The 26293-nt window shown below is 43.4% G+C and overlaps 1 protein-coding gene across 3 annotated transcripts in view; it reads left to right on the top strand.

Annotated features, from left to right (window-relative positions):
* FRMD1 (FERM domain containing 1) overlaps positions 1-26077 on the top strand; it is a 68613-nt gene extending 42536 nt beyond the window's left edge. For all 3 annotated transcript variants that reach the window (XM_048843980.2, XM_048843979.2, XM_075126870.1), the window contains 10 exons: positions 1222-1298; positions 4457-4643; positions 7213-7368; positions 10170-10235; positions 10426-10494; positions 10681-10855; positions 18312-18647; positions 18790-18918; positions 19709-19788; positions 21931-26077. In XM_048843980.2, coding sequence (XP_048699937.1) covers positions 1222-1298; positions 4457-4643; positions 7213-7368; positions 10170-10235; positions 10426-10494; positions 10681-10855; positions 18312-18647; positions 18790-18918; positions 19709-19788; positions 21931-22218 — 1563 coding nt within the window. In that variant the 3' untranslated portion in view covers positions 22219-26077. The remainder of the gene's footprint in view (positions 1-1221; positions 1299-4456; positions 4644-7212; positions 7369-10169; positions 10236-10425; positions 10495-10680; positions 10856-18311; positions 18648-18789; positions 18919-19708; positions 19789-21930) is intronic.
* Positions 26078-26293: the final 216 nt, after the last annotated feature.

Below are 26293 nucleotides of genomic sequence, written 5' to 3'. Positions count from 1 at the left end.
AGAGATCACTGATTCCAGCAGTATTCCCCATTTTAACACAGTATAGCATCTTCCAAAAGAGAATAAGCTTTTAAAATGCAACTAATGGAATTTGGTGCTGTGGAACCAGTCAGGGCAGCATGCCTGTGCAGGCATTCATGTGGCCCGCATCACTGTTGTAACTGAGCGCCTTGCAGTTGTTGCACTCACAACACCTCTTCTGAGGTCGGAGTATTTAGATTCTCATCTGTAAAATGGGGATTAGGCCCAGAGAGGCTAAGTGACTTGCCCAAGGTCACACAGGAAATCTGTGGCTGATTATGGAATAGAATCCCGGTCTCCTGAGCCTCCCAGTCCAGTGCTGTGTTGGCTAGCTCCCTTCTCCTTATCCCTTCATTGACAACAAAATGGCATCATTGTGCACTCTGCAAAATGATTGTGTTGTGACTGGATTTTTTTTTTAAATGAATTCTTTGGCAATGTAGTTGTTACTGTTTGGTACCATAGGTGTGCTTGACACATTATGTATATTAGGAGATGGATCTGTGACCCAGCACATGCTTGGACCTGCTTATGTAAGTGAAGTTACATACTGACCAGACCTCAAAATAGACAAAGCAGAGAAGGGAAGGAATGCGAGACTTTAACTGTGTCTTAATTTTTATTGAAAAATAGATATTTGGTGCTCAGGGGACCTCCCCTGTAAGGGAGGTCACAGTTTAAACAAAAAATCTTGACAGTGTTCTTTTAAACATCTGTAGTTGTAGTCTGTGAAATTGACACAGTGTCTTGGTCTTCCTCGAGTTCATGGCTACATGAAGGTGTGAATAACCAAAGCAAAGGGTTCACCCTGCTAGCCCCAAGAAAAATGATCAGTAGCAGCGGAATGGCTCAGCCTTGGTCAGGAAGGGCTGAGCGTATTGCAGAGGTAAAAGGTTGTCTTTTCCTGAGAGTGGGGCTGAGGGCTGGCGGCATAGGGTATAAGAAGGTAGGAGAGCTTGGATGCTTCATTTGTGTCTTGCCTTGGCCGAATGTTTCATAGTGTCTCATTGATAAGAGCTTCCAAGACAACTGCTGTACGGCTAAGTGTAGTGAATTTAAAAAAAAAAAAGAAAATGCGGGGAGAGGGTCTGGAGTGGGGAGCAATGGGCAAAACACAGAATAATGAGGAAGATCATGAGCCTCTGGGCTCACAGGAAAATTGTCTAATGCTTCCTTTTTTTTCCTCCCTTTACCCTAAAGGGGACAGAGAAGTTTACCCCTCCTTTTGTTGCCTTCTTCAGAGTGCAGTACTACGTAGAAAATGGAAGAGTCATAAGGTAAATCTGTCTAGGGTAACAAGTTTATTTTTTAATAAAACTGCGTTAGATGGAAAAACAAAAATATGTCCTTTGAAGAGCTCTTTCCTTCTCTCTGTGGGTGCTGTAGTCCTACAGGCATTCTCTGGAGATCAGTACTGATGTCTGTCAGTACATCCTTTTATCCAAAGGAGTCGACTTCCATCCTGGTAGGATTCAAACTGAGATGCTTTTCAGCTATCTTTTTAAAGCACCATGCTCCAATAATTTAATGTTGTTGTTGTTTTTTAATTGTTTTGCATCTAAACAACTCTAAGGCTGAAGTTAGAGAAGTTATTACGAAATTAACAGTGAGCACCCTCAAGTTTGTTGTTCTGCTGATATGTAATCTCCATTCTGACTCCCATGCTTTGATTTAACTGTTGCTCTTCTTCAAACTCCCCATCCGTTTGCCCACAACAACTGTGGCAGCCTTGTTTTCATATCCTTTCCACACCCTGAACTTCAGTCTACAATATTTTGCCCCTTCCTCCTCCTTGTTCGGAAGGCTTAACTCTTTTATTTCTCTCTCTAGCTATGGATGTAGGTAATATTTATTAAAATGCAGCCAACAAACCTCTGATTGCACGTACAAGATTAAAAAGAAAATTTAGACCAACATTGGCAAAATGATGATAGAAATTGTTACTCTAGGATACAGTCTAGTATTTTTCCTTCGATAATTTATTTTTGGTATTTATTGTATCTGAGCCATGCGCATGCTAGCTAATTTGGATGTGGTCACGGAATGACTTACGAGTTATAGAATTTTACATTTGAGTGGGTTCCATTCATGTGGAATATAGGATGCACGCAACTACCCTTCCCTCCCCATGCAGAACAAAGGATGATTCAGTTAAAAATGAACAACTGACAGTGTTTTTGCATCAGCACTGCTGGTGTGGTTCTGGCCTCAGGGCAAGCCAAGAGCTGGAAGCATTCAGGTTGATTAATGTCAGCATAATCTTTGCTCTATTTAGGCATTTTGCTGTCCTCATCTGAGTAAGACTGTTTTATTTTCCTCTTTGGACTGAGGGGAGAAAGTTTCCCTCTGAGAGGAGGAAGTTTTTCTTACTGCTAAATGGAAACTTCCCAATATTGTTCATCTTCCTCTGGGTATGTCTACGCTGCAATTAAAAACCTACAACTAGGCCATGCCAGCTGACTGTGGCTCGCAGGCTTTGGGCTAACGGACTATTTAATTGTGGTAAAGACAGTCGGGCTCGGGCTGGAGCCCAGGCTTTGGAACCCTGAAGGTGGGAGGGTCCCAGAATTCAGGCTGCAGCCTGAGCCCAAGAACATCTACACTGCAAGTCAGCTGGAACAGGCTAGCTGCAGATTTTTAATTGCATTGTAGATGTACCCTTTGTATCTCTCCATTGGCATCCAAGCTTCTTTCCTCTGCAGTAGTAGTAAAGCAGAGAGAGGTGCACAGAGGCATATCCATGCAATCATGGGGTTTCTTTAAACACACACACTGAATCAGTCCTAGAAGGGAGGTCTTGGTTCTGTGACCGGCTATCCATCTATTTATCATATGCTCAATTTCCCTAATAATAGCCCCATTTAGTACTTCTACAAGATAACAAAAGCAAATCCAAGGTTCCTGCCACTATTATCTACCTCCCAGGCAATTCACTGATACAGTAACTTTTCTCGCTTAACGTTGTATTATGTTCCTGAAAAATGCTACCTCAAACGAAATTATGTTAAGCAAATCCAATTTCCCCATAAGAATTAATGTAAATAGGGGGGTTAGGTTCCAAGGAAATTTTTTTCACCAGACAAAAGACTGTATTTTATTTTTATATATATATACATACATACACAGTATAAGTTTTTTAAACAATTTAATACTGTACACATCAAAGATGATTGTGCAGCTTGGTTGAGGTGGTGAAGTCAGAGGGTGGGATATTTAGCAGTAAGGCATTCCCTGGGAAATGATGAACTAGCATTCGACTGAGCCCTTAAGGGTTTACATGTTAATGTAGCCTCACATTCTACAAGGCAGCACGGAATGGAGGGAGGGGAGACAGCATGGCAGAGAGAGACTGTGTGTGTGTGTGTGTGAGAGAGAGAGAGACACACGCATTGACCCCACTCTAAGTACATTGCCTTTAAGTAGATCAGCAAGTTGAGACAGTAGCTGCTGCCAGCAAGCTGCCTCCTTCCTGAGCCCTGTTGTGCCCACCCCCCACCCTCCCCTGCTCTGTGGGAATGGGTAAAAGAGCAGGGGGCAGGAGTGGGGGACCCGCTGACATTAGCACCCCTCTTCCCCACCACTCTCCCTTGCACAGCAAGCAGGAGGCTCCTGGGAGCAGCTCCAAGGCAGAGGGCAGGAGCAGCACATGGCAGTGGGGGAAGGGACAGTTGAGCTGCCCGGCAATGGCAATTGGTAGCCTGCTGGGCTGCTGCCGCAGAGGGAACTTAGGGGAGCGGGGGGCTGCTGGCCCACCCTGGTTCCAAGCCCCCACCACTAGCTCCAACTCTGTTCCTTCTGCAAGCAGTGGACAAAGCAGGCAGCTGCCAAACAACGTTATAAGGGAGCATGGTGCAACTTTGAATGAGCACGTTCTCTAATTGATCAGCAACGAAACGATGTTAACCGGGACAACTTTAAGTGAGAGTTACTGTATTGTAAAGCACTTTGAGAGCCTCAGCTGGAAGGTGCAATACAAAAGCAGTGCCAGTTCTAGAGAGGAAGGATGGACTTTTGGTTGAGACACTGGACTGGGACTCAGGAGATCTGGGATCCTTTCCTGGCTCTGCCACAACTTCCTGTGTGACTGTTGGCACTTAATCGCTCTGTGCCCTAGTTCCACCTCTCCCAGAAAAAGTGATCATATGAGTTCCTTTCTTCAACCTTTGTCTATTTGGATTGTTTAGACTGTAAACTTTTGAGGACAGAGACTCTTATCTACTGTGTACAGTGCCTAGTGCAGTGGGGCCCTCATCTTGACTGGGCCTGTGATGCTACTATAATTCAGAGAGTAAATGGCTATGAAAAAAATGCAGTTTATACACATCAGTGATTCCGTGCGTGTCAGTTCTCGACAGCGAAGCAGCAAGCGACTGGCCTTACCTGAATGTGATCTCTTTGCTCTGGCTTAAATGCAGCTTTTTTCTGTCTCCTGCAGTGACCAGGCAGCCCGGCACCTGTACTACTGCCATCTCAAGGAGCAGTTGTTGAGGTCTCGGTGCCTCCACAAAGAAGAAATCTACTTCCTGCTGGCTGCGTACGGTTTACAGGCGGACTTCGGCAGCTATATGGAGAATGTCCATGTTGGGAAATATTTTGAACCTCAAGCCTATTTCCCACAGTGGGTAAGTTTTCACCATGAGAATGAAGCAGAATCGTCTGCAGTGGCAGCAGGGACTCCCCAGGCTCTGTTGCTGTACGTGGAATGAATCCAACAGGGCTTTTTCTCCACTGAGGCTTCTGTTCTTCCCAGTCTGAATCCAACAGTTAAAGGGCAAATATTTTCAGAAATAAAATGCATTGAAATGCATTTGCTTTTGCATCCTAAGATTCTCTGGAAAAGCTCAAGGGGCTGAAGACGAGTAAAACTTATCTTCAGTACCTTGGCCCTATCACATTTACCTCTGGGGTGGACTGAGCTCAGTGCAGGGTGGCAGTACATGAGGGTCAACACCAGTTGGTCAAAACGGAGAGAAAAGGATACCTTGGTGACTTCTCATTCTGACTTGACTCAGCTGAGAATTTCATTATAATCCCTCTGGGTATGGTTTTTTGGCCACTAATTGGTCTTGAGTCACTTGTGTCTCATTGTCCAGTGCTTCTAGTATGTACTTTAAAGATTTCAGTTTCCACACTCCATTTTTACAGATTTTTGGGGTGTTTGGGGACGGTTTGGTATCCTTTTTTTAACCCTTTATGGTGACTAACTTTGCCTGAGGGCAATGACTGAACCAGTCACGTGTCTTCTGGCCATTCAGTATCTTTGGAAAGAGCGCACAAACATGCAATGTGCAGACTGCTTCCTGCACCATTTCCTACTCTGCTGTTACGCATGCATGCAAAGTCAACCACCACAGTCAGTGAGAATGCAAGTAAATGACCGAGGTAGAGGATGATGCTCTGGACTAGGAGTCAGGAAGCCAGGGTTCTACTGGCTCTGCCTCCAACCCGCTGTGTGTATCCTTGGGCAAGTCTCCTCACCTCTCTGCCTCAGTTTCCCCTCCAACCCAGCTGTTTCCAAGCATCAGGGAGGGGAAGTGTTCAATGGAGAAGAAACGAATGGCATCAGGAGGCAGGTGTGGCAGAGGCAGGGCAAGTCTGGACTTTTATACTCATGAGCCCCAAGCTACTTCTCCTCCCACTGTGCACAAATACTCCCTGATTCCTGGCAGAATTCTTCCCACTGGACTCTCCTCCACACCCTGGAAACTGCAGCTCCCAGATGATATACACCTGGAATTATGTAGTTTCCAAAGGGTTTAAAAAGGTGAGTCTGACAGAGACTGTTATAGGGCGGCTATCAATCTTTTTTTAATCTTGCAAACATTGCAAAGGCCAAGGCTGAGCACAGCCCTGCTACACTGAGCCACAGCCCCAAGCATCTAGATGATTTATTATTACAGATAGCAAAATCTGGCATCCAGGAGGATGCTTCTCCCCCTGTCCCCAGGGTACAGCAGGGAGACACTGCATGATCTACTTCTTTAGCAGCATCTGGTTCAGATCGGTGGCCGAGGGCTACTGCAACCCAAATAATAATAAATACAAAGGGTGGAGCTGCAGGCTAGCAAGTGGGAAATCTGGCTTTGAACTCTGGACTTGGCTCCCAACTATAGCCTCGTGATGCTGTACAGCTGCTGGCTGATAAGATCAAGAGTGACATTGACAGAGCTCAGCCTTCTTGGTAGGATGATTATAGTCACATGAGGCCTGTGCACAGGGAGAAGCAGGGAGTTTGTATAAGAAGGCAAAAGAAGAGCTTAATATAACTATGGAAAAGACTCTGTTTTGGTCACTGTCCATATCCTTGCTTGGGCAGTTTGCTCCCTATTGAATATTCTCAGGTGCTTTGCACAGTCTAGTTTTAAATGTCCTGCGTAATAGGGCTTTGTGAAGAAGCAAGTTTAGCATAAATTTCCTTCTACCTCTGTTGCAACTGTTCCCAACCCAGCCTCTCCTATGTGGGGGAAGGCTTTAACATTACCCTAGAATACTGTATTATTCTACAGTAACACATGGCTGAGTGGTCTGAGCACAAGACTAGGAGCCAGAAACTCCTGAGCTGTAAACTTTGGCACTCATTGGCCCTGGGCAAATCACTTAACTTTGATGCGAATTTTCCCATCTGTAAAATGGAAGGATAGTAATACTTGCCTACCTCCACAGAGGCAATGGGAGGTGTATTTAGTGTGTTATTGATAAAGCATGTGAAGGTGAACACTGCTAAATAAGCACCATGTGTAATTATTATTGATGCATATATTAGCATTTCTGCAGTGTTTTGGGCCCTGGCTGCAGAATACAGCAGTATTTTAGGTAGTATTAGATAGCTGCCTGTAAGTGTTTAGCAAAACTGAAACCTGGAGAAGAATTGCCAGGACTAGAGAATACAGATATTAAATACCAAAAACGATGGTCTTATTGCACTCAAGTGTTGCATGTTATGATTTTGCCACATACTTAAGGGGGACCTATTCAGAGACATTATTCTCTAGTATCTTTTGGGCAAATTTAAATGCTCACTCTTCAAGGAGAGCGAGAGAGAGAGTTCTGTGAACTTACGTTCCTGGTGGTGGTCAGGTTAACTGGGAAAGAGCTTTCGTTTCCACTCTTGTTTGGTCCTTGCTGTTGACCCAGCTGCCTTCTGTTGGGATCATTGGAAAAAGTGCTGACTGTCTCTTTCCTTTGTGGCAGATAATTGCAAAGAGGGGGAGTGACTATATCTTGAAGCATGCTCCAGAGATGCACCAAGAACAGCATGGTCTGACTGCTAAAGATGCAATCCTGAAGTTCATTAAGGAGTCCTGTTTACTGGAAGATGTGCCTGTCCATTATTACAGATTACAGAAGGTTAAACAAACAGCTGCTTATTTCATCCTTTTGTCAAAGATAAATGCGTTGTTGGGTTTCTTTTCACTTAATAAACATTGTGCCTCTAATGTTAAAAGCAGAGGCTTTGCCACATGTGGGAGAGAATTCATTTGTATCTGAGGCGGTTCCACTGATATGCTCAAATACAGTTACATGGCAGACTCATTTGCTAGAGAGGAGGGAATACCTTTTAAGTTCCCAGAATTTGATTCACAGCCCCCCAAGTAGGTTAGCCTCCCTTCTCTAGGAGTAGTTTGGAGTCTGCTCCCATTCCATTGCACCCTGTTCTGTGTAGAGCCACGGCAATTACTGCAGAGTATTTTTGGGTGCATCTGAGGGCTGGCTGAATGTGGGGTTGTGAGAGGGGAAAACCTTGAGAAGCCATATGTTATCAGATGAGGGAGATGGATTTTTGGGGGTTGTTGAAAGGATAATCTAAGGGTCTGTCCCATGGCATTCAAGTGCTGTGAAACAGTGAAAGAAACTTATTTGTATTATCATAGCACCCAGTCATAGCCTGGGACCCCTTTGTGCTAGGGGCTTTACAAACACAGGACAAAAAGACAGTCCCTGCCCCCAAAGAGCTTACAGTCTAGCTCTGAGTGTGCCCAAATGACAGTTTTTGTACCTTTGTTCTTGGTGTGCATATTTTTCAGATTGGTTTGGTTTGATTTTTTTTTAAATCTAGTTATTTCCTTTTTGCCACCTACTCCCTCCCCTCCAGTCTCCCCAGTTGTTGTTTGCTCCCAGGCAGATGTTGTTACACAGTGGGGAGGTGAAGAGGTGCCTCTCGCATTTTGACTTGATAAGTGACCTAGTGTAGGCAGTGGAAGGGCAATATCCAGAGTCAGAGCACATATTCACCCCTGGGTGAGTTTCCTTTCCCACTTAGGCAAGCCAGGTCCTAGGAGATGCACAGGGCTTTTCCTGAATGCACGTGGTCCACTTTGCCAGAGCTTACTGAATAATTTGAAGGCTTCCTGATCCAGTCTGTCTTTCTGTGCTGGTCACATTCAAGCAAGGTTCTGTCTAGGAGGCACCAAAAGCTTAAGAGGCCTGTTTCATTCCATTAAATCTCTGAGATGCTCCACTTACTGGGAAAACATCAAGAAGAAAGTTTCAAGTTCTCTAGAAGAAATAAGTTCAAATTTGGGATCAGTTTCTAATGGTGTTGATTTAACCTCTCATGAGCCACATCCACTCCTTCATCTTTTCCCTGCTTTGACTCTAATGCCATTAATGATTGTCATAAGACAGTCTGGCTTGCACTTGAAGGCTATAAGAAACGCACTGGCAGGACGTGATACCATTTATGTCCAGAGGCATGACAGGTGTGAAATCTGTTGTCTTTAATGCCTGAATTCCTGTCTATCTTGAATTGTAGCATAGTTAACTGTTTTACATACATTGCTATGGCCACAACGCATTGTCCTTCCCACTGCCACCTCTGCCACAGAGGCAAGAATACTGGCATGAGCAAGTTCCCCCCCCCCCCCCCCCCCCGGATGATGAAGCACTAGCCCATTTGGACAGTGTGTCAGAGGAGCCAGCTGCTGGTGGCTTGTGTGACAGTGCATTGTGTCAACTCATGGGAGACGTGCGCTTAAGAGCAGTCTCACATCTCCTGGTGTCTAAGCTGGCGAGGCTCACATCTGCTTCCTGCATCCCCTCTCCAGGCCAATTTATGGATTAGATAAAGCTGACACCTTTCAAACCATTTTAAATTAGACTTCCACCTTCTGCCTCCCTCTTTTCCCACCCCATCCCCAGTAGAAGGGAAGTTAAGTATAGTTGCATGAGGCCTGTATCTTAACCAGTGCAGGATGGGAATAGTGGAAGTTTTAATGTTAAGGTCTGAGCTTTATTACCATGGTTTGGAGTTATTCTGTTTTAGTTCCCAAGAAATTCCAACCCCTCCTCTGATAGAGAGAGTCGCACACACCTCCCCTATCTCTGGCATGTCTTAGGAGGTATATGTTGCTTAAGGAAATAAAAAGAATCCAGAACATGTTTACACAAACTAATCTCAAATAGAATAGAACTGCCAATGGTACAGCACATGTGTCCATCAAGTTGCAGCACAGGTACAACAGGATAAGGATCCTAATAATTCTTTAAAAGCCTAAAACTGTGCTACAGCATATACTGAGGTCAGAGAGAAAATGCTAAAAAGTTAGACCCAAAGCTGCGTTAACCAACACCCAAGTCATTCCACCTATGAGGCTTTATTAACCCCTGCTGCTGAACTGCACCTCCAGGTTGCAGCAGGGCCATTAGTGGGAACATTTCTGCCCTGGCAAGGAGGACCTGGGACAAGCGAACCTAATAAGTTTGTTTCAGTCTCTACTGTGCTGTGCAGATAGGGGAAGAGTGGGTGTGTTCCTGGGGATAGCAGTGGAAGCAGATTGAAGTAGGGGGCAATCGGCTACAAATAACCACTTTGTTAAATAAAGGACTGGGCTCTAAATTCAGTAAAGCCGTTGGATTCCACTTCAGTGACTGCATGTTGTCTTAGGTGTTCAGTATGTGGTGAAACTCTCAAGACCCCAGCATGAAAAGAACTACACAAGTGTGATGTTTAATTCAGTGCAAGTGTTTTTCAATGTGAAAATGGACGCACAAAACCCAGCCAAACGGGAAGGGGGACATATGAAATTCTAATAACTTGTGCTGAATTGGGATAACCTTGCTGCGGCTCTGTTACAGTACCTACCAAAGTCAGGGCAGGTCTCTGTGTGTATGGGTTACCTTTTTGACCTCAGACCTTTATGTCCTTGTAGGATAAGAAGGAAGATCGCCCGACAGTTGTCCTGGGCCTCACCCTTAAAGGAATTCACATCTATCAGGTAACAGAATGAAATGAAAGCTATTGATGTACCATTAACTCCATTTAGCCCTCAGCACCCCCTTCTCCCTGTCTCCTTTATGTTCACCAGACTCTGTATTTCACATTCTTGATTGCGTGTGAATTCCTTGCAACCCCTCCCCCCTTATATATGCTAGCCCTTGTGTCATTGTGTGCTTGATATGTTGCAGGAGATGAACCATGTCAGCCAGCTGCTCTACGACTTCCCCTGGTCACATATTGGGAAACTTGCGTTTCTGGTGAGTGTAGCGGAATACGGACCATCTGTCTGGAAGGCAGGCAGCCTGGAACCTGGCAAAGCTGTTGGCTTGCCTGCATTTCCGTGCCAAGCTTTACTAGTAAAAATAAAAATGTGTTGATCTTTGCCACTGACTGAAAACATGCCTCTCCTCGTTGTTCTGGGATCACTCCTTCTGTTTGTTCAGGGGAAAAAATTTGAGATCCAGCCGGATGGTTTGCCCTCTGCCCGGAAGCTGGTGTACTATACAGGTTGCCCTTTCCGGTCACGGCACTTGCTGCAGCTCCTGAGCAACAGCCACCGACTCTTTCTGAACATCCAGCCGGTGCTGAAGCAGATCCGAAAGCTGGAGGAGGCTGAAGGTACGTGATGGGGAGCAGACCCCTTTGGGGAGGGGAAAAGAGCCAGGAAGGTAGATAGGTAGGTTTGTTACTGTTACTTCATAGTGGCTTCTTATTTGATAGCCTTCCTGTCATGAAAGTGAAGATGGTGAGAGGAAGGAGAGGGGATCAGGTTTGTTCCCATTGGTTAGCATGAAATGGTTATGACTCCCACTGCAGGACTTGGGTTTTCTCTTACTAGAGACTGTGTTCAGGAAACAAAGGGAGATTTCCTCCTTTTCTGAAGTGAGTGGTGATTCTCGCTCGTTGGCTGCTCAACTCACATAAACTTGTCACCTTGAGATATTTTTGATATTTAGTAAGTTCTGAAAAAGATTTGAATTGTAGGATCTCCAGTTACTCAAGGTATGCTACAAATCATGGTCACGCTTCTGTATTAAAGGTACCATTTATGAAGGGTTGCTAAATGGTTAATCAATTGCTATAGATTGATAGAGTCCAGCCATTCAGGAGGTTACTTCATAACCATCTGGAACATGTTTGTAACATGAGCAACAACATCTAATATATTTTTAAACATACCCTTAATATATAAATTGTGATTAAAATGGTACGAGCTGTCAATCCTGTGGCTTCCGGGTTTAAGATGATTCCAAGAAGGGTCCAGGAAGCAACTTCTTCCTGTGGTATAGTATTGCTCACTTGGGTTAATTATGGGGAATTTACATCTGTCTCTGAACCAGTGAGCATTGGCTATCCTGAGTCAGGATACAGGGCAAGATGACCCATTGGTCACTTCTCGTATGGTCCTTTTCAGTGTTCCGTTTTTTGTGTTAACTGTTAATCGCAATTACCGTGTGTAAAGGAGGTCACTGAGGAATATGGGTTCCAATCAATGGCATGTGACCGTCATCCGCTAAAGAATGCTGTTAGAACACTAACACAATGCATGTGGGCAGGGTAATGTACGACTGCCATTATGGAGGTTTTGCACCTTCCTCTGTGGTATCTGGTGCTGACCACTGTACCAGACAGGATATTGGGCATGATGGACCATTGGTCTCAACCCAGTCTGGCAAATCTTTTAATATTTGTGAAAACAAAATGCAGCAGGTTTGGAAATACATAAATGTCAGGAGTCAAAGTGGGCTCTATTTGTGACTCACTCACTCCCTCCCCCTCCGATTGTTCTTTCCCATTCACTTCTGGCTTATTTAGGACTCGATTCTGTGAGGTGCTGAGCACCAACTCCCATTGACTTTAATGGGAGTTCAGTGCATACATAAAAATTCCGTTTCTTGTACAGATTTCAAGTCCTATCCACGCAAGAAAATTGACCCATTGCTGATAATGACTGTGAGCAGTAAGTTCCCCCAGGACTAGTGTTTTGGAAATAGCTTTATCCCCTCTCCTATTCTAGCATTTAAACACCTTTGAACACCAATAAAGGAGGACCCCTGCGGACAACTGTTTTCAGTGATGGGTCAGTTTCCTAGTGCAGGTGGGCTCAATCTTGCCACCGCTGAAGTAATTGGGAGTTTTGCTTTTAAAAAGCAAGGGAGCAGGATCGGTCCCTAAACCTACTAAGTGCTTGGACATACAGAACCTACTTTCTCGGCCTGCCACACAAGCTACCTTGCTCATCAAAATACTTCGCACATTGTCTTAATTTAGTGAGACATTTTCAGCTCCACAGAACTTATAACTGGTTATTGTTTTTCATTTTAAGAATGATCATTGCAGGTTGCGTAGCTAACATAGCTCTCAACCAAAATGTGTCTGTTTTACTCCATAGGGGGTGAATCTCTCCCTATCTGGCTGCTCTAATTCACCAGATCTTAGCTAAGATGTAAATTATGCATCTCGGAAATAGTGTTAATAGCCAGCTGGGTGTCCCCTAATCCATCAGAATACACAGTATATAAAAATGTGGTACTATTTTTGCTTCTGTTGGTTTTTAATACCTAATGTATGATTCTTCTTCCCTGCCTCATGTTCTTGGTGCTCTGCTGATTTACAATCATTTGGATTAATATTTGCTGTCTGTAAATAAGTTCAAATGTCCATTAAATGGGGACAATGATACTAACACACCCTTACAAGCCTAGGGGCTATGTAAGTGCTAAGTATTATGAATTTAAAACTATTAATTCTGAATGACTGAACACATGGCTAACTGGAGGGGATGACACTTCAGAATGTTAAATATGCAGTCACTGTTATACAACTTTACTTTTTTTAATAAAAAAAAAAACAATCCTCAACTTAACTTTGCAAGCCCTCTCTCAGTGGAGCCACAAAATCTAAATCAAAGTTAATAGTCAGGACTTTCAAAAGGGACAAGTGGTGTGGTTTGTTTTTTTTTTTTTGATTCCCAGCTTGACACATTACAGGGCCTGATTTTCAGAGTGGGGAATACTTTTCACTCTCTGAAAATCAGTTACCTTCAAGATTACATAAGTTGGGCACCCAAAATTCCTGTTCACTGAAGAAGAAAAAAAAATTAGCCGGAGTTTGTGCAGCTTCATTAGTTCCTTTTCCCAGCAAAACCTGATAGACCCTTTAAGTTCCCAGCTGTTCCTGATGTCATGAGCAGCTCCTGTCTCCATGTTCAAACAAAGCTACAGTGGCTCAAAGTCCAATATCTCTGCTTCAGTGGACTTAGCCACTGAAATTCCTCTCAAATGTGGAAACCAGGATTTTTGAAGGAGTGGGAGGTCTGTTACACCTCACTGTTGAGAAGCAGACTGAATGGCATTGGAGTAGGATGACAAGACTTTCTAAGGAGACAGTTGGGATCTGGGGTGGGAGAGGGACTTTTCTTCAAGTTCTTCCTTTTTTTTTATGTTGGCTTGAGAAGGAAAGGTGAGGAGTGTATGGAAGAATGGCCGGGAACAGCTTGCATGGAAAAGAAGAACACTCCTTCCTGGTTTCCCTGTCTCTTTCAGTTTGGTATCTAAAGCAGTAGCCCTGGCAATAATTTCAGTTGCCTAAGGTTAACAGTATGTACAGCCACAGCATAATGACTCATTCAGCCAGCTAGGCTTGTATTTTAAAGTATTGCTGATCTCCTGCTCCTCCTCCTCCTCACGTAAATCCAGTATTGAAAAGTGATTCTGGGAAAAAATCCAAAGAATCCATTTGTCTTGGGATGGGGAGCACTTTGTGGACGCTCATGATCGCCCTTATTTATCTTGGCAGTTGAACTGCTTAACGCAAACTAGTGAGCATGAGGGTATAAAAATGGGGGGGAGGGTACAGTTGTCTGCTTTTAGACCTTAGGAAAGCTGTGTGATATCCAGAGCTCTAGGCATTAGACAGAGCTCAACATAATGTGGAGAAGACTGAGGTCATGTCACTTAATGATAGGTGGAGCAGGGACATTGTGCATTGCTTGCAAGGAAAAGGCTGCAGTCCTTAAGAATCTGGATGTTAAAGCAATTCATTGTATAGGATAGCTCCCTTCTCTTCCCACCTCCTAAAGGTTGTTAGAAAGGACTTCAGTAGGTTGAGTTCACTTCTGTTGCCCACCAGTAGAAGATGGGATGTAACCCAGGCATCCACCTGGTGATCTGGTTCAGTTTCACTTTTTTCCTCCTTGTTCCTTTTTCTGCCACAGCCTTGCCCTCTTACTGTTGAGTTTGCTTTCCTCTTTCTTCCACCACAGTTACACAATGGATGCAATTAAACACAGCACTAAGCACTAGTGACAAGTTTGAGGTGACCGGTATGCCTGAAGGGAGTGGGGGGTGCAGAAGAATGAGAGATGAGGTGGTGGGGGGGGGGGCGTGGATAAACCAGCAAAAGGAATGTGATGGTAGCTTACATATGTGTGAGTGCATAAAGGGCTCAGCAGTGACTCACTAAAGAGACTGTCTAAAAAAAAAAAAACCTAAAGCTCTGTGGTATGTGGTTCCCAACCCCGCCAGACTTCACAAGTCCTCAGAGGAAGGTGGATTAGAGCTGGCTTTAGCATTCGCTGAGCCCCAAACAGGGGTTGGTGAAAATGGGCCACATGCTGCCTCCCTTTCCTATCCCACTGCCAGGTAGGTAAGCTGCAAGCAAGATCAGACAGCGAAACAAAAGTGGGGAGAGGGGGAAGAGAAAGTGATTATGCTGGCTCAGGGAGTGAAATCTGCATGGGGACTCCAAAAGCCAGTAAGTCGAGCAGTCATCATCAGTGCTTGGCCCAGGTTCCAAGCTGCACCCAATATCTACTGTTACTTAATCTCTCTGTGCCCCCATTCCCCACCTGTAAAATGCGGGGGATTGCACTTAAACATCCTCACAACATGCTGAGACGTATGATCTGAAGTGTGTGGATACTAGGGTGATGGGGGCTATATAAGTACAATAGGTAGAGGAATGGGAGGCACAGAGAAGATGGTTGAGACTCCCCGGCTTGGGACTGATTGCATATTTGCTCTGCCATAGTTTACAGCAGCTCTGAGGCTGCACTAAAATGTGCCTGCTGACCGTTGCCTTCAGAATAGGTGGAGCACAGTGAGTCCCTTGCCTCCTGCATGAGGGAGTCTTGCCTAGGCCTAGCTGGGTGTCCACTCCCAAACATGACCACCCTTTCAGACACTGTGACAGTCTGGTCAGGCAGCAGTCCAGACCAGTTGGGTTGTCAGCATTTGCCCTGCAACTCTGTGCCTTTCAATGCCTTGCTACTGTAGCACCCAGCCTGGGATACTCAGTCAACAAGTAGTATACATGTCTCTCACAGCCCTGGTCTGGCAGCTCTGACCCCAGCCTTGGTTACAGCCAACAAGGTGACCCCAACTCACTCCCAGCCCCAAACCCTGTGCTCTGCAATGTCCAGCCTTCTCCTGGACAGTTCAGAGAAATAATAAAAATTTGTTCTTGTAGAGACACAAAAATACATCACAGTTCATTGACTTAACTGGAGTAAATGCACCCTTTCATTTAAACACTGCACTGAGTTGGTTTATAGTAAATATAAAAGAAATTTATTAACAAGAGGATATAGGTTAAGAGATGCCAAGTAAAAGCAATAACGTTAAAAAGGGTCACAAGCAGATAAAATTGTAAAATATGCATCTAAAAGTCTAGAACTTAATTTAGCAAGGTACAAGCTTTGTTCAAGATCTTTTTTCTCACCTGTATTTATTTCCCAGAGACTTCAAGCACCCTTAGCTGAAGGACCCATCTTTCTCAGCTCACAAGAGTTCTGTTCCCTTGTCTGTCTTGTGATGTATGCCAAAGATTACTTCTCTCCTTACTTACATCTTCCAAAGTTCAATGAACTTTTTTCAAGAGGCAGGATGACCTAATGCTGGTTTCCCCCCATCCCCCTGCTGACTTCTGTGTAAATGGAGCTCCCATTGTTTCTGGTCACACCATGCTTAATTTATGAAGGAGACAGGTAAATAGCTGCCTTCTCTCCTGTCTGGAAGGGAACCTGTTTCTCCCTATTAGTTTTAAAATCTGGGCCCACAATATCATTAAGAATCCACATTTACCCATATAGTATTGTTACATATATTGCACAACATTACTGTCACCAGTATGTCCTTAGCTTTCAGAAAAGACCTCACTCAATAATATTGTATACAGTCTGTTGATTCAACTGCTTATCGCTTGAGGTTCAGCCCCCTGTGTTCACAAATAGTAAACCTTTGAAATGGACTCTTTGAAAAGTAAAACCAAAACCTAGCTTCTCTCTCCTGCTGGGTGCAGATGCCATGCTCCCTTCTCCCCCATTTGTTAGAGGTTTGCCTCCCCCCTCCTTGTGAGCTTAACGGGTCTGTTTACACAATATGTGAGCATATTCTCCTTCTCTTTCACAGTACTTTGGAAGCAACCCCCAGGTGTCCCAACCCCCAGGTCCTAACTCTTCATAAACATTGCAGACATGCATCATGGAAGAATATTAATGATCAGTGAGTTATTAGTTCTCAAATGATACCTCACCCAGCATATTTTGCACAAAGCTTATTATGATAGCGTGTAGGATGTGACAGGGTGCTTGGTGTCACAGCTACTCAAGCCCTCTCCTCTGGGCTGTGCCAGCTCTCTTTGCCTTGCAAGTTAATAATAGATGCACCCCAGTCCCCAAACCCCTTTGAAGCATTCCCGTGTGAAACCCAGCCCCTGACACTGGTGAAAGGATTGAGATTTTACTAGAAACAAGAGTGTGATGAAAACAAATGGTAACTTACAATACAAAACAAAATCATAAAATGTGAATGTGGATCTGCACTTAATAGTTACCTTTCTTATCTAATAAAGTAGGTTTTCCTCCCCTAAAGTTTGTCTGTTGCAGAGCTGGCTGGCTTCACAGGAATCAGGATCCAGTATTTAATGAGAACACCCCTGTTCCTCAAGATGTCTCTTCAGTGCATGGATCCACAGTGTCTTTCCAAATTCTCTGTTATAAAGAAACAGGTTTTTGTCTTTACTCATAGGAAGGGTGGTCTCCTGTCTGTTTCAGTTGTTCGCAGTTGTCTCCATTGGCTTTCCACTGAAAGTCTTGGAGCAAGGCCAGTCAGTTGAACCTTGCATTGCATCACTGGCTAAACAGGGTGGGGTGACACCTCCCTCCTGCCTGAATGGGCCATCATGAGACATATCCCCTGGTGACTAACTTTTTACTCCCAGCCCATAAAGTAGTCATGCAGTATAAATAAATAATTCCATCAATATTACCCATACAGATACCTTGCAATGAATATGAACCTTGATAGGTTACAAGTTTCTGTAGATACCTTAGATGTTACTCCTTATGGATAACTATCCTGCAAGTCGTGTTTGGTGTCCATGAGCTTGTCAGGTCTGAGGTGAGAGTTGTTTGTGAAGATCAGGGGACTCTTTGCCAAGGAGCCTCTGTGTCACATGCAATAGTGTTGCAGACCCACCATCTAATCTGTAGATTGATGTAGGAGCTGATGCACATGGGAGGATCTTTGGCTGAGGAGGATCTGTTTAACTTTTCAGCCCTTCTGTTCTGCCAGAGTAGTGGAAAGGGGCTGAAGCAAAGAAGAAAATTTGGTCCTTGTTTGTGCTTAATACTGGCCCTGGGGATGGTCTGTTCGGTGTAGAGAGCCAAACATCTCGCTATCGCTTGTTTGAATGACCCCAGGACCTGCTATAGAAATTTGTGGGGAGGGACCCAATTAAGATATATTCCCAGTGGGGGCATAGCCTCATGTTCCCTTTCTTCCACCGCCTACCACTTATACACAATTCCCTTGTGCCCCTACAGTTGCGCCAAACCCACCCATTTCTTTCAGATTATGGGCCCTTCACTGATCAGCGTGCTGAGACCGCAAAAGACCACAGTCCCACATTAAATTCAGGACAGTCTCCCTTCTTGAGGGTCCTACTCCTTACAATGGTTTTCTCTAGAGCAGGAGTCATGGTGAAGAGAATCAATTAATTTTAGGACCTCGGTTTGGATTTAATTTCTTTTATCTCCAATTGGTTCCTTTTCCCCTCTGCCCCCCGTCTGTAGAGAAGAAGCGTTATCGGGAATCCTACATCAGTGACACTCTGGAGATGGACCTTGACCCCTCGGATAAACACTCCCACAGCAGTGGAAGCAGTGGGGGCAGCCGGAGGAACAATAGACTATCTCGTCAATCAACTGGGAGCCACGGCAGCTCGCACACGTCTGGCATCGAGGCTGATTCGAGGCACAGGATGTCAGTGGAAATGTCAGTGGATGAGCCCTTTGGTATCGAACGGGTTCATCGGAAGGAGAAATCATGCAGCTCGACTGTTAGCTATGGCAGCTCTGGCATTGGCAGTGGTAGCAAAGGGAGAGCTGAAGATGACTCTCAGGATGACGGTAAGGAAGTTGGGGTGGGGGGGGGCATGTGGTGTTTAACAACCTTGGTCCCATGCTGTTGTGCTAGAAAGGAGGAGGTAATGAAACTTCAAATGACTTGGTAGAGCAGAGACCTGACATTAACCGCTCTTCTCTCTTCCAGAGGTTGAGCTGGCAGTGGATGAGCCAGAGGAGGTGCCTGTGGATGAACCTGTAGAGAGAAACCAGTTGGAGGAGGCAGCTAAAGGAGAGTCTGTCAGTTCTCTTGCTTTAGATGCACTTTGCTGTCAAGGTGAGTTGGCTTTCTGTAGTCATTCCGTGTGCCTCTCGAGGTTGTGTGTAGTTTCATGGAGATGTGCGTGGCAAGCACAGAATTATCCAGAAGAGATTCCAAGGCAGGCATACTGGAAATTGACTTTCAGTGCTACAGTTCAGTTATCTCTTTGTGGCTTAAGACCAGACTGGAAGCCAGGTCCTATAGAGGTGAAATGCAGGTGTGCTATATTATATGGCAACATAGTCCCTGTCTTCCAGAATGGCCTCTGTTTTTCCCTTGCCCATCTCAGATTTTTTTTTTTCAATTGATTCATGAACATCTCTTCTGTGTGACTTGAAAATGTATGTAAGCCTTTCCAGCAAAGGAATTAACTGATGTACATTATGAAAGGCAGACGTGTTCAATCACAAATTGTTGAGCTTGGTGAGGTTCTGTGGCCTGTTATGTTAGGCCTCCAGTGATCATAGTGGTCCCTTCTGACCCATGAATCTGTCACAATCCAAGCGTTAAAGCCGGGTGAGAATGATGTGAATATGAAACTAGGGAGTTGAAATAGCCCCGATAATGCTGTTTTTCTAATTCAGCCTTTTGGCCTCAGCCCTGAGATTGAAAGACCCATGAGTATTAGTGACTGAAACAACATCTGTGAGTGTCTTTCAAATGAGCTTGGGAGGTGCGTGGTATGGGACTAGCTGAACGTTGTAACTGTCTGAGGAGATATATTGTAAATTGCCTTTTCACATGAACTGCTGTAAATGTTTCAGTGCAAATCTATAATCTGAATTCCAATCTCTTCCTCTGGCAGCCCTTAAGCAGAAGCCTCTCCCTGTGGTACAAGTCACACTGCTAAAAATGAGAGGCCAAAGTGCGGAATCCCTTCATCAGGTGAGAGGAAACAGCAGGCTAGTGGATCTACTGTGGATATTGGGCCAAATTCTGCTCTCCTTTACACAACTTCAAATCAAGTCGGAGGGGCTACTCTGGATTTACTCTGGCATAAGTGAGACCAGAAGTTGACCAGTAATTACTACTAGAGATGGGATGAGGAGGCAACATTTGGATCCAAATTTATAATGAGAAGGTTTGGAGTGAGCAAGACTGAAATCTTGCAAACTGTCCTTAGATTTAGGCTTCCAAAAAGGAAACAGAAAATAAACCACTTTGAGTTTTGAGTCCAAACCAGAGCCAAGACCGTTTGGGTGATTTTTGGATTTGAGAGGCAAACTCAATTTCCTCTCCGCTCCTAAAGTTGGAAGAGGTTCAAAGCTGAGGGACTGGTTTTGCTCCATCTGTAATTATTACTGTTTGTTTCATTGTGCTGCTTGTTTGCTGAAGTTTTCTGTGTACGTTTCTTTTCCCTAAGTCTCTAAGAAAAAGAAACTATGTATGGCAAAAGAATGTACTGTGTCTTAAGCAATACTGGCTTGCCCTCTGAAAAACCTCTTACATTTAAAAACTTCTGTAAACCTTTTTATATTTCAAAGTGTGGCTATAGTAATAGAAAAAAGTTTAATATGACTCTATCATGGAGATCCCCAGTTATTCCCTCCAAGTCCAAACCAAACTTGCTCAGCTAAGAAAATCTAACTCCCGCCCCCCCAAAATGCGAACACACACACGCTAATGCTCTCGCTCTCTAAAAAATCAATCTGGGTCTTTCTGCCTCTTTGGTCAACAGTGATAAATAATCTCCAATTGGAGTTTACCTGTTTTTTATTGATCCATTAGGCTAGACTAAAATCCATCTTATTCTTCCAAAACTGTTGGTTCTTCAGGGCAAACCATAGTAAAAACTTATTTCTGCTGTCGAGTTGAATAGAGGTGACTCGGACACACAGGGAGCAGACGTGTTCAGTAAGATGTGCTGTTTTTACATTAGTCTGTTTCTGACCACACACTTGCAGTGCTTTCCACTGGTGATATTCAGTCTATTTTGGCCCCAGATTCAGACACCTTAAGAGTTTTTTATAAGAATAGTTCTGATTTAAATATAGGTTTGATAACACATTTCAAGGGATCTTTTCTTTCTGATGGCTGCCTCTTTTGCCAGCATATATATGGAATAGTCAATTTGTGACTTTGGGTCTTTTTTCTTATATACAAGGCTGTGTAACTGAATAACTATTATCGGTAGGATTTTCGAAAGCACTCTGTGTTTGAATTCTTTTCTCTCAAGGCAGAGCTGGGGTGGTCAGCCTGGCATAGCAGAAGAGTTGAGCCAATGCTGAGTGCTTTTGAAAGTGTGTGTGTGAGAGAGAGAGAGAAATTAAATAGAAATGTTTATTGTGTATATATATATATATTTATCGATACATGTGCACAAAGTTTTATGTCTGCATTGATAAGGTAAGTATATTTTGTTCGAATGCTATATTTCTAGAATTTAATCTTAAAACCAATTTAAGGAATAACTATCAAGAGCCAGGGCTGGTCAGTAATTTCTCAATAAAGGCCAGGTCACTATTGCTCATGCTAAATGAATTTAGCCTTTTTAAATGCTCCTGCTGGTACACTGCTCCGATTTTTCCATTTCTGTGTAATGTGTGGATTAATTGTACTTGGCATTTGTGTTAACATTAGGCACAAAGCTCATCAATTTTCACAGTTGCTTTCTGAACCTTCCTTTTAGCTCATAAAATCTTAGTGGACCCAATCCCAATGTTTTCTAGTGCTTGTTTTTCATATGTAGCCAGAAGCTGACCTCCCCAGCTCTGCCAGGAAGTGCCACTTCAGCCACACTTAACTCCTGTCAGATGCTCCATTCATTGTACTTGACACTGGGGACACAATGTACAGAGATCAGAATCTGAATGAAATAGAAGGGCAGTTTAGTGAATTCACAATTTCATCATGGTTCGCAGCTTCTGCATGTAGACAGTGCCCTTTAGAAAGCTGATGGGGAGGGGTGTGGTTTGAGGGAACAGGAACAGTTTAAGGATGAGCATTAGGAGCCAGCATCCTTAGGCTATGTAATGCTGTGTTTCAGCTCATAGTCATTTCCTTGTTTGTGTCTTACTGAACCGTCAGGTGAGACAGCCTAAAGACAGGAGCTGCTCAGACCAGCACAGCCAGAGTTTGGATGACATCCGTCTTTACAAGCATCGGCATCCACCACTAAGCTCCACGTTATCTTCGGACACCTCCCACAGCTACACGTTTGGTTGTGCACTGGAGGATAAGCTGGCCAACTACGGCTGCGTTTATTCAACAGCAGACTGCAAAACCAAGTCCGCCCTCTATGGAAAGAGATCCATGAACTGCCTGTCTCTGGATCTCTTGGGAGAAGACCAGCTGCCGGAGGAGTTTGTAGTGTAGCCAGGTCGGCAAGGTCCTAACCAAGGAGACGGCTCATTAGGGAAATAAAAGCTACTATATATACCTCATCAATGCACGATACATTGCTTTTGTTCTCGCAGGTGATTGGTAAATGACTTTTGTACCCTATTAAGGGATATATAAGTAGTGCCACAACCCAACAAACCTGACAAAAGTGCAAGTTTATTACAGGGGAGCACTTTAATTAAAAAGAAAAATACTGGCATTGGAATATCTGTCCTCTACCCAGCGCACTGTTAAAATGGACTGCCCCAATAGAGCTGACAACTTTTTTGTTTAAAATACCAGTGGACAGTTGGCCCAAAACGTCTAATAAGCTAATAGCACAGAGAGCACATTGAATTGACTTCCCTGAAAAGAACTACGGATTCCACATAGTTTGTTTTTTTTTAAGCCACCTACTTCCTGACCTTTTGTGCCCATAATGTTGCACTAATCAAGTGTGTTGGTCCCCTTAAATTCACTGTACTGAGGAACCGCTGTCAACTGTCTGTTTTCTCCTAGAACATATCTCAGCCCATCAACAACTGGGATGGACCTTCTGTAGCTCTGTAATATCTAGAACCCTGTCCTGCTCCCTTTGAAATCAGTGGAAGCTTCACTGTTGACTTCACTAGGAGCAGGATCTGCCCTATTGTGGGTTTGTTTCTAGATTCCCTCCCCAACCAAGCCAAAAACATACCAGCAATTGTACCACTGTTTTTTTTTTAAACTGCATTTTAGAGCAGCGAAGCGGGAACCACTGGCCACTAACTATTGCTACAAACCTCCACTATTGATCCCTAGATACAGTCTTCCTCCTTGTTATTGTTGGAAAACAACAGGATGACTCCGCTGCTTCCGGCAGTTTGGATTTTGAGGAAGTCATGACGAAAGTGCTAATTGATTGGCTTTTCAGGAAAGAAGTGTGGCTGGAGAAGTTGTCCAGGTATGATCGCATCTACTTGAATCAGGGCACTTTTAAAAAAACTCAATTCCGTATAAATTCACCCTCTGAGTTTTGGAGGCCGAACATGGAGAAATAGATTTCAGAGGATGGCTAAAGTAGTTAATAGTGATTATGCCCACTTTTGATTTTGATTGGGGCATTCAACTGGTGAAGGGTGACTGTAAGGCACCTGATGATAGATGTTTGTGGTGGTTTCTGTGTCCAGAGGTTATGGTTTGGGGTTTTTTGAGTGCTATGGAGCTGTACCAGTGTTGTGTGAAAGGATACATGCACTGGTACTATATGATAAAAAGGGCTCATATTAGGTCTGGAGATGAAATGCTTTCTGCCTTCATTCACAAAAGTGATGCTATGTTATTTTGCCCCCTTTTTTTCCCACCTGCAGTACTTAGGGGAAAAGGGAGTGACACAACCACCTATAACCCCATGGCCAGGCTGCATCCTGGTGAAATGGAGAAGAATGATGTAACGAATCAATGTTCCATACATCCCCTCAGCAAAGAATAATTATTTTAGAAAATAAAGCAAAATGTCATCTTGTTGACTTAAAAAATTTGAGTACAGTATCGATCTTGCTGCACTAAAGAGTTGAAAATAGTTGAATCCATGTAAGCTGCAGTCAGACAACAGTTAAAATTCACTGCAGTTTTGAAAGTCCGTTTGCTGGGCCTTTTAAGAGGAAGATACTCACTGTGATCCCAGCACAAATGGAAAACTGCATTATATTACCATCTTAGGCAGCAGTCAGTTGGATAGTTGCATTGCAAGTGAACTATTAAAATAACCAAGCCAGAAACTCCCTGATCTCAGTTATGGTACAAGATTTTCATGCAGATAGGTATATCTCACAACAGCAGATGCATCAAACATTGCTCTGTTGAAAATGCCAGTTGTCCTATTGCTTTAGATGACATTTAACTTACTATACATGAGGCAAGGGTTCTTGGTGTTGTCTTCATTTTTCAGTCATCCTTTGTTATCTTGAGAAGGAAGTGATCTTAAACTTAAGATGCACAAAACCAGCCATGTAGCATGCTCTCAATATGTCATTCTCTCTGACTCAACATATTTTGCTGTATTTATGGTCAGAAAATGTTTAGAAGGTATTTGAGCTGATGGCTGCTTGAGTGCATGAGTAAAAGTTTATTGTACTTGCTGTGTGTATGAGAATCTTCACGGTTGACTGGTAACTCTGGAACTCCATATCTTGGGTCAGTCCGTGATGGAGCAAAACTCCCTGTGAAGTCATTGGGAGTCTTGTTGAATTCGATTTCCCCATTCTCAGCACTGTGTCCGTGGGCCAGATCCTGCATCCACTAATGTAATGTCATTGAATACATTCTCTTAGTCGAATAGATGCAATACTGACCCCAATATGTATTTTTTGATAGGCTAAGACACACTATCGGTCACCTGTAATCATGTTTTATTCCACTGGTATTGCTATTATTACTTCACAATGCTTGAGAATGATTTGTATGATGCTGAATTCATCAGTTTACTTTGACTATCCCAGCAAAGCGCAAAACCCTTCTATATCATACTTCATTATTTTTACTTTGAGTCTAGACAGTGATAGAGCTTTTAACTCTTATTTATCAGCCAAATTCAGCGTCAGTCTGTTAGAGACCAAAAGTTGCAACCGTTAGAGGCCTATTGAACAGCATGTAAAATGAGTTGGGGAAAGTGGGTTCAGTCCAGGATCATGCAGACAAGTGACCTCATTCCATGGAGACTGAACTTACCTTTTCATTCGTCAATCTGGAGAGACCACCTCAGAGTTGAGAAATGCTGGTGGGGGTCTGGGGCTGCTTTTGCTGGCCATGCTGTGGGTCTGTTCTATCTACAGAGAGGACTTCAGCCTACAGTGCTGTCACTCTAATGCTAAATTCACTCACCCGTTCTAATGCAATTCCTCAAGGAATCCTTCTATTGTTAAGACTCTCACTTTCAATTATTTTCAATTCTGGGGAGGTAGAGGGTATAAATCCAGCAAGGTATTTTTCTCTGGAAGTTCTCTGTGGGGGAAAAATTGTATGTGCTGCACGCTCGCTCACTCTTTTTTCCATAATAAATTACCTTTAATTTTTGAATATTTGCTATATTCTAATCTAGTGGACTGTCTGAAGTGTTAGGCACTTTTTTTAAAGTGCCAGTCTGATCACTGTCACCAAACAGTGAAATTACATTTTTATCCCTGATTTTTGTGCACGTTAGAAACAAACAACAAGACCCACAATTCCAGCAAGATTGTGTGAAAACACTCTCTAAAATAGTGGCAGCAATAATTTAAAAATTGGAAAGTGCTAAGTTTGTGTGTCTGATTTACAAATGAGGTGGAACACCAATGTCTAAAAGTTAAAGTAGTTCTTCCATGTGTATCCATTGAATACAATTGCTGGTTGTGTGTAAATATATGTATATATTTATTTATTTGGTGTGGAGAGAAAACTCTCCAAACTTTGGGCAGTCTTATCCTGTTGGTACTTGCGGCTCATATTGATACTAATGTATGCGTATGAAAGGCAGAATGAGAGTGACTCACTCTATATCTTACAAACACTGTGAATACATATTATGCAATCTCTTCTGTATTCATGTGACACTACTGTTTTGACTAGTAATGTACTTTGTTGTCTTTAAATCCAGAAGTTCTACTTTATTATTTGTTTTTGGATTAGTTGTGGTAGGGGGTAAAAATAAGCATTTTATCTATGATGTTATGAAACCAGCTGCCGATGTTTGTACAGCTGTAATATACTCATGGTATAAGTCACTCTATATTTTATGGCACAAGTTTCTCCTTTCCATGAAAGGAATCTTTGTTTTTAAAAATTTAAATATATATAAAAAAATATATGTACACTTGTAATAAAGGATGGATAGAAAAACACTTGAATGGATTCACGGTGTAGGTGTAAATAACATTCTTTCCAGAGGCATTTGGGTTGAGGAAATGTTTTTTGACTTGCTGATGAGGGTTTCCACACTGTATGTATTAAACCAGAGCCCACACAAGTTAAAACTCATTAACCAAATCATTAAAGCAACGTTTTTTATCAGTGGGACTGGCAGGAAGAGAGTAAGTGTGGTGGGGTGGGTGGG

Source organism: Caretta caretta, chromosome 3 (genome assembly GCF_965140235.1).
Source record: "Caretta caretta isolate rCarCar2 chromosome 3, rCarCar1.hap1, whole genome shotgun sequence".
Classification (NCBI taxonomy): Eukaryota; Metazoa; Chordata; order Testudines; family Cheloniidae; genus Caretta; species Caretta caretta.
The sequence above is the reverse complement of the archived record's forward strand: the minus strand, read 5'-3'. Positions and strand labels throughout refer to the sequence as shown.